This window comes from Bombus affinis, chromosome 11 (assembly GCF_024516045.1).
Source record: "Bombus affinis isolate iyBomAffi1 chromosome 11, iyBomAffi1.2, whole genome shotgun sequence".
In the NCBI taxonomy this organism is placed as follows: Eukaryota; Metazoa; Arthropoda; class Insecta; order Hymenoptera; family Apidae; genus Bombus; species Bombus affinis.
Window position 1 is genome coordinate 4,917,393 of NC_066354.1, and position 13,319 is coordinate 4,930,711.

The following is a 13,319-nucleotide window of genomic DNA, read 5'->3' on the forward strand; positions in this document are numbered from 1 at the left end:
GTTTCAATGTGGCTTTTGCAGCTGTTAGTAACGTTTTTACATCTAAAATTAATTTAATATAAGCTTCGCGTTTGTACGTATATAGCCATGCATATTACACCCAATAAATTTTATCGAGAGAATTAGAAGTTGTTAGTTGTGATCAAACAGCTTATAACGGAGAATGGCACCAAAGATTTTTACGTAGCATTCATTTTTCCTTTTTTTTTTTTCGGTTCAATGATTTCTGATAAAAGCTTTTGTCGATCATAGAGCATGCAGACCTTTATCGTTTGTTAGTCGACATGCATTGAATTGGAAATGCATGTAAACGGTACTTACCGATCGGAAAAGGCATTTTTCGCAGCGATCATGCATGTGCAATGTGCATAGAACGACTTCGTATTAACAGAATGTTCTCGATCACATGTTTTATTATTTTTATTATTTTTAAGCCGCCTCTTTTACGATCTACGTGTACTATATACAAGAAAGAACGATCATTTTGTATTATACAAGGCTGATACATTACTGCGTGCGATCTACAAGAAAGAGTCAGGAAAGTTATATTTACAGTTTGCTTACAGAGCATACTAATTTTTCTGTTATACCACAATTGAAACTAATAAAAATGGTATTTAAGTAGTCATAGAATCTTCGAATCTGCTACTCGAGGATTAATCGTAGGGACAAATACCTACACCGTTATAGTGTCATGCACACTTCAAGTAAAGTCACATATCTCATTATTCGTTACGTTCATTAGAAACAATATATTTATAACAGTTACAATATACACTCCTCTGTACAATAAACTTCTTCTCTATAATCTTTCGGTGAAAAATAAAATTTGCATCTTTGATATGTTTTGGACACCTTTCGAGGAACTTTTAGTTGACAATATGGCACTATATACGATAAAATAAAAAAAAGCATTTCTTTTAAAAAAAGGTACTAACTTCTATACGCGTGAAACAGTTTAGATTCCCCAACGGGAGCCAATTTAAGTAACTACTTTCACCATATCGTTAGATCGGTCAAACATCTCACACCAGTTTTTTTCCGGTTGTTCGATTCGGAACTCTTGCTCTTCTTTTTCTTCCCTTTGCTTCGAAGATCTTGTAATGTTTCGAAAGTTTTTTCGACCATCTCCGGCACGATAGGTGGCTCCAGCTTCAAACTTTCGTTATCGTCCGACAATCGTTTCTGCGATCGAACTCTTCTCAAACTATCGTTGAACACCTTCCTTCTGGACGTATTGAAAAAATAATTAGAATCGTTATCCGGATTCGGTCGTAATTTGATTTTCCTGGGCGTGTCCCTTAGACATTTCCGTATTATCGGTTTGTCAGATGATTGAACATCTTCGTCTTGCCAGGATTCGTCCGAGGTCGATCTATACGACGAAAACACCGTCTTAACTCGTCTCTTGTAGAACTTGTTATTGCGCTTTCTCTTCGTATTTATATTAAGGTACTTCATCGTATCTCTCTCCTCGGAACTGTCACTTTCATAATCGCTCTGTCTATCAGATTCCTGATCGATTTTTTCATTCGACGCATTATTTATTTCATTCATGCGCTGTAAGGTAGAATCGCTTTGAGACGACCTCATTCCTTTGGTATTTTTACAATTCTTTATACACGATCTTAATATCATCTTTCTATACATGGGAATTCCTTTCCAGTCGATCTTCTTGCCCTTCTTTATACCGCCAAATGTCTGAAACTTGAATTTACTGAAATCCGTGATGTCGAAGGGCTCGTCGTCACGTGTCTCCATTTTCAAGTTATCCTCCGCGTCAGAATCTTCCACGCTTTTATCAAGAGAGTTCTTTATTCCTCCGAATGTGTGATACTTGTAGCTATTAAGGTTCCAGTATCTCCTTCCATTGAACGACAGAATCTGATCGTTTTTCGTATGATGCTGATTGCCATTGATCCATAGCCTCCAAAACTCCTCACTTTGTTTCTTATTATCCTCCATGGGGTTCATATCGACCGAGAACATCCCTGAGTCATCTGACTTCAGGATACTTTTCTCGGGTTCGTAGAGCGGATTATAAGCGACTTTTTGCGAAAATTCACTCGACATAAGTTTTAAAATATCATTGTCAGTGCCAAGAGGTTTAGCATCTTGTCTACCGATATCAAAATATTTAGTTTCCTTGTCTATGATCGCTTCGTACTTGTCAATATGTTCTTTATTCTCTGTCATATTTTTCGAATATTCTATACCGTTTGGAACATCGTTTCCCGTAGATTTTTCGTTAGAGCCGTTGATTTTTTCGTGATCACGATCAGTTGGTTCTGTTGATACACCGAGTTCCAACCGTAGAAGAGGGTTGATGGCAAATTGCGGACTGGAGTACGGATCGCGATAGGTCCATCTAGAAAGGCTGCCACGCAGGGAAGCCTCCTCGAACTTTTCGAGCTGGAAACTCACCTGTTGATCCTGGTCCGCCATTCCGTTGGAACTTGATCGTTGAGACAACGAGCTGCTCGGTCTGCTCGAGGTCGACGCCGTCGATCTTCTCCCTTTCTCGTTACCCGACGCTCTGGAATCGTTGATGTAATAGTCCCTGCCGAACCTACGCATTCCAGGCATTTATATAATTAGCTAGTTCATTATCCATTTCCTGATGGGTTAAAAATTGTTAAATCCCGATAATTCTGTCAAGATTATTAATTTCATGCAGGAAGATTCCTCCTAGAGGATTTTTTTTTCTTTAAAATACGAGTAGGTATTTGCGTGTTTTAGAAATTTTGTACATCGGATAAAACTTTTTTGTGCGATATATGGATTGTTCGATATATGATCTCTATTTATCATAGATTTCTTTATTCGAATTTTATTTGCGAAACAAAATATTTGTGGTTTCTGGAAATTTCAGGTACAAAGCAAAGTTTTGAATTCCTATTGCATTCATATGTTATGGTATTATATACTGCGTCTATATATTACAGACAGTTATTATTGAAAGGTTAAGTTAGTTTCTAATTTTGGATGAAAGATGAAAATTTAGATATCTGTAGATCTTTTTCTCATAATTTCGAATATCACCTTTTGATATCCGGTTCATGGGGCGCCAGCACGACATCCATATCCGCACCGTTGCTCTTTGGCAATTCGGTGTGAATTCTGAAGGAAAATATCACCCGTAGAAAATTAGTCTTATCAAATTCGCATATGAATAAAGATTATTATAAATCTTACCCAGGAATGTCTGACGATCTTCTAGAGTACTGCCTCTCCAAAAGCCTCTTTTGAATATTTTCCTGGCTATAGGGGTTGTTCTCGATAGGTGGTGCATTTTCCCACTTTTTGTGCTCGCGTTCAGCAATTGTACCTATTTTTTTTTATTGCAAACAAGTAACATTTAAAACAACGTCTTTAATTATATCGACAGATACACTGACTCTGAATTTCTAAAAAATTACGACGAGGATTGAGATTGTAAAAAAGATAAAACTGTTAAAAATTGATCACCTGGTCTTGGAGGAGTACCTAGGCGACCCTCTTCCTCCGGATCCTTGTTCTGCAGGGACAGATGCGAAGCCGATTCAGCTTTGGCAAACGCCACAGCCTGTCGGCACTTACTGCACAGTGGAATATTGGAAGATTGTTATAGTATCATCGGTAAGAAGAAAGTTCTTTACGGCGCTTCGCAGACCGTTGAACGGTGACGTTACGAAACGAACCTAGTTTCGATACTTTCGACGCGAGACAATCGAGAAATCTCGAATTTTACTCTTTTATGTTCCGTTAAAAATTTCTTTTACGTCAGCTTTGGTCGAGAATTTTCATTTACAAGAAAAGATAACTTTGTCAAAAGTTATAATGTTCATTTTAAACCAGATGAATATATTTTAAAGCCTCTCGAAGGCTATCATAAGTGAAAGTTCATCGTGGCACGTCCTTTTTAAGTTAAAAAATTAATAAAGATAAACGAGCGGAGTTAAATGTTTTATCGTCATTCAATACTAGATGAAGAGTCGTAGTGATTACAAATGATAATACTGGTGTTGATATTACCTTTCGTCATCCTCTATCGAGGAATTTGTTAATGGCGAAGACTCGAATGATTCGGACTTCGTCAAGCTATCCAAGTGTCTCTGAGTCGCGATATCGTAATGTTCGGTGTATTCGCTTTCCTGCTGAATATCTTCGGCTAATGTTCACGAACAAAAGTGAAATGAGTGGCAATCATAAGCTCATAAACTCTTACAACAGGCGACTACGTTGCTAAAATATTTACCATGAAAGTCGACTTTTTGCTGAGCAAACATCGTTTCCTCGTCTTCGAATGCTTCCACACTGTCGTCATTGACGGCCATCAGTTTTTTCTTCGCGCATTCTAAGGAATTCAGAACGATCTTCTCCTGCGAGATGTACGTTTTCTCGCTGTGAGGGTTTCCCAGATTAATTTCCATGGAAATCCTCGTCGGCGTGGGTGTCGGTGTCTTTGGCACGTTTAGCTCACTTACATCGGGCAGAATAATCGTCAAAGGCTTCGAATTAACAGAATTCGATAGATTATCCGATTCACTTTTCTTCGCCGATCGATCTACTTTAATGAAATCGTCCCCGTTGATTAAATTTCTCGTTTTATCCTCTTCGGATACATCGTTCGTTTTCTGTCGCTCCATTCCTACCTTCTTCAAGCCGTTACTAATTACATTTATTGATTCTGAAACAGGTTTCTCATCCTCAGTTTCGACTCTCTCCAATTTTCTTTTCACTTCCTTCTCCTTAATCTCTTTGGCTTTCACTTCTTCGTTTCCCTTTACACTTTGTTTATAATCTTCTTCTTTTTCCCTCTGTTCCTCTGCTTTCCTTTGCTCTTTCACGCGTCTACAGTCAGTCTTTTCCTCATCAGATACGTATACGTATCTGCCATTGGAAAATGAATTCGTATCATCCTCCTTCAACGAAAAGTCATCTGACGAATTTAAGTAGTCCAGACCATTCTCGAACTCCTTTTTCTTCGGGGATCGTGGCACGACACTGCATATGGCTTCCATTAATTCTTTTTCTATCTCTTCGTCTGACTGTGCCGATGAACACTCGGACAAATCAGATGTGTCCTCCGCGTCCTTGTCACCGATTAAAGCCTTGAAATCGGCGCTAGGATGAGGCACCAACATGGCTACAGGGTCAGCCTGGCTTTGAACTCTCTTCTTCTGGAACAGCCAATTCTCTTCCCACGATTCGATCGGAGAAACTAAACCTATATGCGTGGTCGTCGTGTCTGGATCGTCTTGACTGTCCTCCGAATCTTGACAAGCTATGGTAATAAAAATTAGGTAATTAGAAAATAATAACAATGGGACTAATGTTGGATTTCAGGTTTCATCAAGCGTAGAATAAAATAATATAAAGAATTATTTTAGATATTGCTCGCTACAACATTTCTTTTCGCACAACACTCTCTCGTCTTCTACTTATTACCACGTTTTTTAACGATTGTTGCCTTCTTACATTGTACCACACATTCTAGTCCATTCGTGCTTTCTCCGAATTGCTGCTCACTCGCTATCGGTCTAACGCAAACAATTCGCTTGTTCCTCAGTCACTCGTCTTTCACACGTATTTTCACTGCCGCCACAAATTTGAAATTACAATAAATTATAGTTCGAGTTTAACACATAACACGATTTGAATAACCACTGGCAACGTTCTAGTACAACTGATCGGAATATCCAACGACAAACTCAATTGTGTTATATCGCTTCCACACCATCAGCAGAAATATTACATACGCAAATGTCATTGTTATCTTTGTGTATCAAATTCCTAAAGGTGAATGACCATAAGAATAAAGATTTCAATAAAACATAAGCAATGGAATTAGATGAACGACGCGTGGATAAGCAGCACTTACGATCGATAATGTCCATTCCAAGTTCAGGAAACGGAACTCGATGGGCGTTCTTAATGGGCAAGACGTCGTGTTCCCTATGATCCTCGTCGGACGCATAAGTTGTCGTCACTTCCTCAATTCTTTCCTCTATCTGAAACGATCAAACATATGTGTCATTAATAAATCGTAGGAAACGACCTCGATAAAGTCTGTGTATAGCTTTTCGTGTTTTCTTTATTTCATTTTTTTTCCTCTTATTGGTTGGGACCGGCGTGCGTATTTCAAAGTGGGACAACGGTTCCACTTCCGTCGCTTATCATTCGCGAGTAACACGCTTATCGACCGAGAATCACCCAAGAACCTACAAACCTAGTCGCGAAATTACACGAAACGGTTCATTTTTCCAATCGTAATTTTTCATATCATGTTCTAGATCTAAAATTCAGACATATCCTCGTTACTTGGCTCTCATGGTTATTTATGCTGCTGTGATTGTTTTCAAATTGAGTTCGTTAATCTATGGTTCAAAGTTTCAATATTTAAATTATTTATTTATTTATATAAGCTGCGTTCGTTGGACCCTAGGTATAGGTTTTACATTAAGCAATGCGAAAGTTACTATAAATATTAGTCGACTATGAATTTACAGCATTTGGCTTGTTTAAAAAGATGATTTAAAAAGTTTGATTTTGAGTTGGACTATGCTGGCTTACTCAAATTACTGGAAAGTTTCCATATTGACCATGTTACTCTAGTAAGCTTTTCCAATTGTTTCGAAATCAAGATACTCAATACGAGTCGGAAAACTCGGTAGAGGTCGTATCTACATATTTCCTCGGAAGAGTTCTCGTTTCTTTCGCAAATTCTTCGACGTTCCGCCAAGGTCATAAGCGACGTTCGCCATAAAAGGATCGCTTACCGTGAGAGATAATGGCTCCGGTTGGTTTCTAACGCGTCTCGAGCAAGATGCACTGCAGTCACTGCTACAATCATCCTGAGACAGTGGTTCCAGGCTGCTACAGCCTTCTTCCACACCTTCGTCGAGACCTGCCTCATTTTCGTCTGAAATACGAAGAAGGATTCTCTATTGAATTGCTTCCATCCTCTTTCCTACATTTTCTTTGCTTAATCATTTAACATTAGAACTGTCGACTGTTGTACATCTAATATACCATATACGTGGATGATTATAATTAATCATGCCACATCTCAATCTCAATAGTGACATACACCATTATTATGTTTCTATATCATTAAATGTTAGCATTAATTTTATAAAAACCACATCTTCCTATATACTAATTGCACAAAAAAAAAAGCAACCCGAAATCCATCGTTTGTGTTCGATTATTTCTTCTATTCTTATTTATTCTTTTTATACAAAATCAAAGGAACGTACTTAACGCACACTTAGCGGACACTGGTTTTCCTGGGAGAACGTTGCTATTGCCGTCCACCTGTTCCTTTTGGAATTTCTCGATGACCTAGAAAATCCAACGTTCGCTCATCGATTTATCCTCTCTCGCTCGATCCACGAGCGAATACCAGGAATTCCATGAACGGAGCCCAAACACCTCGAGGGAATGCCCCCGAGAGAGATCAGACTCCGAGAAATGAATATTTGTAACCTTGTTGAGTATCGCGGTGGCGAGTATATCCTCGTAACTGTCCTCCGCGACGTTCCGTGCCTCTGGAGCATTTCCGGACACACCGGAACTACCGAGGCCCGGCAACTTCCTCGCTTCCTCCACGGCACGCTCCACGATTTCGCGCAGCGCCGTGTGCGCCATCGTTGGCGAATCCGTGCTTGGTTTGTCTGCGAATTTTTGTAATATCGATATTTGCGCTTTACATTACAATAGGATTTATTTGTTAGCTGTTAAGTTTGTCGGTTGCGAATACGTTTCCTGCGAAAGTGATTGGGAATGTTTAAAGGGTTTTATGGCAGACATTTCATTTTCTTTCGGGTATTTAGTTTTTTTGGGGGTCTTGATAGGTTTTTTTGCGAAAGTTTTGGGGAAATTTGGAAAATCTTATGGTAGATCTTATGGTTGTATAGATTTTCAATGTGACTTTGCAAGATAAATTTATTTATGAAATATATGTATGCGTAATGTATTAGTGACGTTTTTGGGGACATTTTGTGATAGTTGTTGCGTGAACTTTGTTTCAGTATAAAATCGTAAGATCCTGGTGGGTGTTTCGATAGGTGCGAAAGATTTTTGCGAATATCTGAAGAAATTTGTGATGGATGTAGCACTGTGTTTATTCTAGTTCAAGTGAAGGTATTTGTCTCTGTGTGAGATTTTGCTTCTCGCTAGCTTCTCCGTATTTTTTCAAACGCGTGAAGATTGCTGTGGTAAAGGCGTCCTACTTTAAATTGAAATATTCCCGATTGTGAAATTTCCGAATCTTTCCATGTTTACTTACGGCGTGACGAAGTGTTGGATGATAAAAATACTGGCGTCAATATGAACTCTTCAAAACTATTGAAGAAGTCATTCAACTAAAAATTACCATTTCAATATCTGTCATCGTCAAAAGAATTTCTGACAGAAACAAATTCTTGAAAATCGCCTATTCATCCCTCCACACTCATCAATCCATCCTTCTAATAAACCTCAATATCCACAACGTCCATACGCGAATGTGGAAAAATGTAGCAAGACGTACGAATATTAGAGAAAACTCTGATTATAAATTATCATAATTTATGAACGTTAGAAATCTCTGAAAATCGATTTGAGGAGAAACCTTATCGAAAAGGAAATAGATGACGCGAAAGGGTTAACGAGCAAGGCAGGACAAGAAAAGCGGTACGATGGCGTACTTTCATCGCCGCGGTAGCTACGGTATTGGTAATGGATCGAGCGATGAACGTCTCGTTTGGCCGCGTACGAACGACAAGCCAAGGTAATTTCACCGGTTCCCGGCCTTGTCAGCTATTCCTCATTCTTCTTTTGCCTGTCCGCGTGCGCGCGACCGAGAGAAATTCGACGGGGACGACCTGCTGAACTCTTTTCGCGGGAAACTTCGAGCTGTGACAGCGGGGACGCGTTCACTCAGAGGCACAGAGGATCCATACTGCATCTGTTCAACCGGTTAGATAGTTGCAATTGGTCGAGTTAATGTCTTGTTCGCTCTATTAACAGATACACGAAAGTATTTCAACACTCAGCACAGAAAACTTTTACGCACATAATTGCGTGTGTTCTATGAAACACGCAGTTTAAAATCTCATTAACACTGACACAACTATGATCATTATATTGGTAATAAATTCAGATCCTTGATTTGAAGATGTATATAAAAATTGGAAGATACTTATTACAAACATACATTTGGTAAGGAATTAGTATAATAAATAGCTATTTCTGTGAAATATACTTGTACCAAATACCGTGTAATTTTTAATACATCTTCGGATTTCCTTGAAACTGGATCAGTATCAGCATGGTAGTCGAGTCTCATAAAACTGCTAACGAAATTTCAAAATGTTTCACGTAACACCTTTAATGCATTAATAAAAGATTCTTACAGGTATTCGAATACCTTCGAGAACCTGTGCACAAGCTGAAGATAGAAGTTTGATAGAAGTTCTTCGAAACTATGAGGATTATGGACGTTAAACAATCTTCCTTTAACTATTCACCTCTTTATACTTCGTTTAGCTTTATTTTACGTCTTCACACTTTCTAATTGTTTAGAGGACTGCTTCAAGTTCGTTTCAGTGATTCATCCACGCGATAATCTTGAAAGAAGCGTTTAATGGAGGATTAGAAATACGACAGGTTGTTCGTTGTTTCATGATTAATGCACGATTCTTCTTGAGTTCCATTCGCGGTTTATTAACGGCGATTGAAGTCTAAATTTAGCGCTCAGGCTGATATGCATCGGCCTGTACGAGCAGAAAGATTTTCCGCCAACTGTGTTTCCGTGTATCAAACGCACAGATTCGATGGGCTTTCTAACCCTGGTCTCTCGCTACAAGGTGAAGGTCGCCTACATTTATTTTCTGCCTACTTAACTATCACCGGTTCGTTCAACAATTTCCGCGGCTATTCATTAGCCTCACCATAGCGCGTGATCGTCTCTTAATTAATCGAATTAATTAATCGAATGCTACATTCTTTCCATTACTCGAGTATCATCCTGCAGTGAAATTCCATCGATAAATACACGTTCTTTATCTTCTTTTCCTTTTTCCTCTCTTTATTTTATTTTTCTTGTTTCGTCGAACGAGTTATTCGAAAGTCACGCACGATCAATTCTATAAATTAAAAGTGGACGGAAAAGACGATGTTGCAACTATTACAATTATACAGTTATCGTGACATCTTGCTGCAACGAATAAGCGTATGGATGCGAGTGTTTTGTTTCTTCACATACTGAGTATTAGCCGTGCGTTTACGTAACGCAATTAAGAAATTAATAAAAAGCGGAGTCGATCGGTTTGGCTTCTGAGAGGTTAAAGTGCAAACGTCATCGATGATGAAGACCGTGAAAAGACCCGTCCCCCTGTCTATTACTTCTCCATCGATGATTTTTTCCTCCACGACCTTCGTTGCGCTTTTTCTTCACACTTTCAATCAATCCACTCGGTAATATTCATAAATTGACGCAAACGTAGCCCAGACAGCGATAGAACTGCATATAAAAGAGCGCTGCCTTCGAAGGATGATCGTATCGATGATCGATTACGACCGTTCGCGTTTTTGCGAAACGCGCTGCCCATTATTCGCGACGGTTCGCTTTGTTTTTCCGAACTTTCTAATGGGCGAGTCAGCGGGAGGGAATTTCGAAAGGGAACGAAATCGTTTCCACCCAGCTCGTAACGCTTCATTTCTGATTTGTGAAACGTCGAGCAAACGAAATCGCGCGACAATCGGCGAAATCGAATCGCGATTCGAAAATGTGTACACCGCGAAACGCGTCTGACGCAACGAAATTATAGCGATTATCGATCTGGATGGGCGTAATCGCGGTGCAGAAAGGTTTCTCCCTGTGTCAAATTAACGTGCAACGCGATCGACCCAGGGAAATCGTGTCTCCTCCACGGTTGTTAATTTAATATTTCTCGAAACGACAGCATTCGTGCTTTGAGCTTCTTGACTTTGTCTCTGGACTTTGCTATTGACGGATTTAGATTATGAATTTAATACCATAAGCATGGTTTAAGAATTCTTCACGAAAATAGAACAAAACGCGCGGTGATTATGATTATTTCGTTTAAGAGAGATTATCAAGTTTTCTACTTTAAGCTTAACTGATAAGATTACGATATAATAGAGTTGCCTATTGGTTGCACGAGAATAACAATCGAAATACGGGAGTTACTACGAATATTAATTGACCATGGATTTATAGCACGTCTAAAAAAATAATTTGGCTTGATTAATCTCGTATTGGTTTCTTTAAATTATTGAAAAGTTGAGCTATCTACTTGTTGCAGCAATCCTTTCAATTTTGATATTCGGGTTTCATCAGTAAATTACGGATATTTCTGCAAGTTCGCGATTTTATGTGAATAACAAAACGAAGAGATAGAACCTGAGCAAAGATTCGTTTCGCTTGCTTAAATATTGTAAATTGCGGAATGAATACGTCGCTTTGAATATCTTGTTGAATATCGAACATTATATACCTACTCTTGAATATTATAATATATGCATACAAATTGTTTATATCTTTATGATTTACGTCAATGCATAAACATGCGCATCTTTTTCATAACAGCGAGGAAACGGCCATTTGGAAGACTGGTTTCTTCGTTATTTTTCCATAATTACGTTCGAATTTAATCTCGAAGATGCGAGAAAAATATCCTTTACTGTTCCATTATGAAATATTTTCCGACGGACACGAGCCAAGCAAGTTGCGAAGGATTTTTTAAATCTAAATCACGTTCGACCTCGTGATCTGTACGTCGTTAAGTAAACCTGAACCGTTGGAGATAAAAATGTCGAAAGGGAGGGTAAAGAGATTCGACGAGCAAGAGAAAATTATTCGAAATGGAAGAATCATACGATTCCTCTGGTGATACTATTCGAGATAATCTTGCGACCTTATTGAAGTCAAAAGACGTGTTATCGTGGCGGCAGCTCTGTCAGTTGTTCCTTTGAATCGATCACAATCGAATAATCGAGTCGGTGACAATAACGCACCGATTGTCACCAGCGAGAAATTGTATGGAATTTTTTTTCGTAAACTATATTATCTATGTGACATCTATGTGAGTACGCATAATGCAGGTAGAACGTTTATTTAAAGAGAAGATATTTATCTCGAAAGAATTTACGAAGAAAGAATTACAACGATGAGGTAGAACGAGAAGTCAGGGATGTTAAATAAATTCTTTTTATAAATTTTCCACAAACTCTATTATTTACATGTACGAACATGATAGTGTGAATATACGTAATATAAATATAGAATTCCTGTAACGAGACGTGTATTTATTTAAAAGAAAGAATTATGAGACTGAATGGAGAACGAATCATCAAGAAGGACACTAAATAAATTCTTTTATGTTATTTACGCTTACCAAGATGACAATACGGGCACACGCAACATAGATATAAAATCTATTTAAAAAGAGAAATTACAACAATGGGCTGCACCGAGCCATCAAGAAGAACGCCTGTTTCGAAATGTGTCGGAGGATGATTTTTCTCGGCTTCTCTTCGTGTTTCTTTTACGAAACATCGTAAAATATTATTACAGAATGTCCTGCGAAATTGTCAAAGAGGAGAGGAGGCAGATCCTCTTCGTGACAGATTATTACGTGCAATCGAGGAACCGTGCCAGGGACACGCGAATAGTTGGCCGGTGACAATTTGCAATAACCGCGGCGAATCTGTGCCGATGATGCTGCTTTCACGAATGCAAACTGGATCGAAATTTTATAACCGCTCTACTTTGCATATCCTACGTTCTACAGATTGGAAAAGATTATATCAGTTGCATTCTATCGAAAGTTTCTCGACTTGTCCGTAATTCGATTCGTAATTACCGACAAATAGACTGTGAATGTATATGCGTTTATGGGAAATTGAAAAGCGATAAAATGCATAGAATACATAACATGAAAAAATACATGAAACATCCATCAACATGATATTCAGTAGGCGAAACAAATGTTTGTCTCCAAGTTCTATCCTTTTAGTGGCCATAAAGATAGGAATTTGCATAAATATAAATTCAGGAACGTGATTGGTAACTTTTTCTGATATTTGATAACTTTTCTTCTGAAATTATCATATACGTATAGAAAGTGAAGACACACGTCTCACGTGAGTTCAACTTGTTATCGATAAATATCATTGGTGTATCAAGTAAATGTTTGGTTTGAGAGAACTTAAGAATGGAGCGAAAAAAATCCCGAGGCATTTAATAACACTTTTCTATCGGTTAGAGAGTTGCGTATTGAAAGTGAAGAAGTAGATTTCACGTGAATTGAATCGCAACCTATTAACAT

General features: G+C 38.4%; 1 protein-coding gene across 12 annotated transcripts in view; it reads right to left on the reverse strand.

The window, feature by feature from the left end:
- Nucleotides 1–13,319, reverse strand: part of LOC126921708 (uncharacterized) — a 56,019-nt gene that overhangs the window by 2,799 nt on the left and 39,901 nt on the right. For 9 of the 12 annotated variants that reach the window (XM_050733474.1, XM_050733467.1, XM_050733470.1 and 6 more), the window contains 10 exons: nt 7,471–7,658; nt 7,242–7,326; nt 6,762–6,904; nt 5,864–5,993; nt 4,238–5,266; nt 4,015–4,150; nt 3,469–3,578; nt 3,196–3,328; nt 3,043–3,120; nt 396–2,569 (listed from right to left, as the gene is read on the reverse strand). In XM_050733474.1, coding sequence (XP_050589431.1) covers nt 997–2,569; nt 3,043–3,120; nt 3,196–3,328; nt 3,469–3,578; nt 4,015–4,150; nt 4,238–5,266; nt 5,864–5,993; nt 6,762–6,904; nt 7,242–7,326; nt 7,471–7,658 — 3,605 coding nt within the window. In that variant the 3' untranslated portion in view covers nt 396–996. Of the gene's footprint in view, nt 1–395; nt 2,570–3,042; nt 3,121–3,195; nt 3,329–3,468; nt 3,579–4,014; nt 4,151–4,237; nt 5,267–5,863; nt 5,994–6,761; nt 6,905–7,241; nt 7,327–7,470; nt 7,659–13,319 lie in introns of those variants that run through there. The other 3 variants (XM_050733469.1, XM_050733472.1, XM_050733479.1) reach the window with 3 other exon arrangements.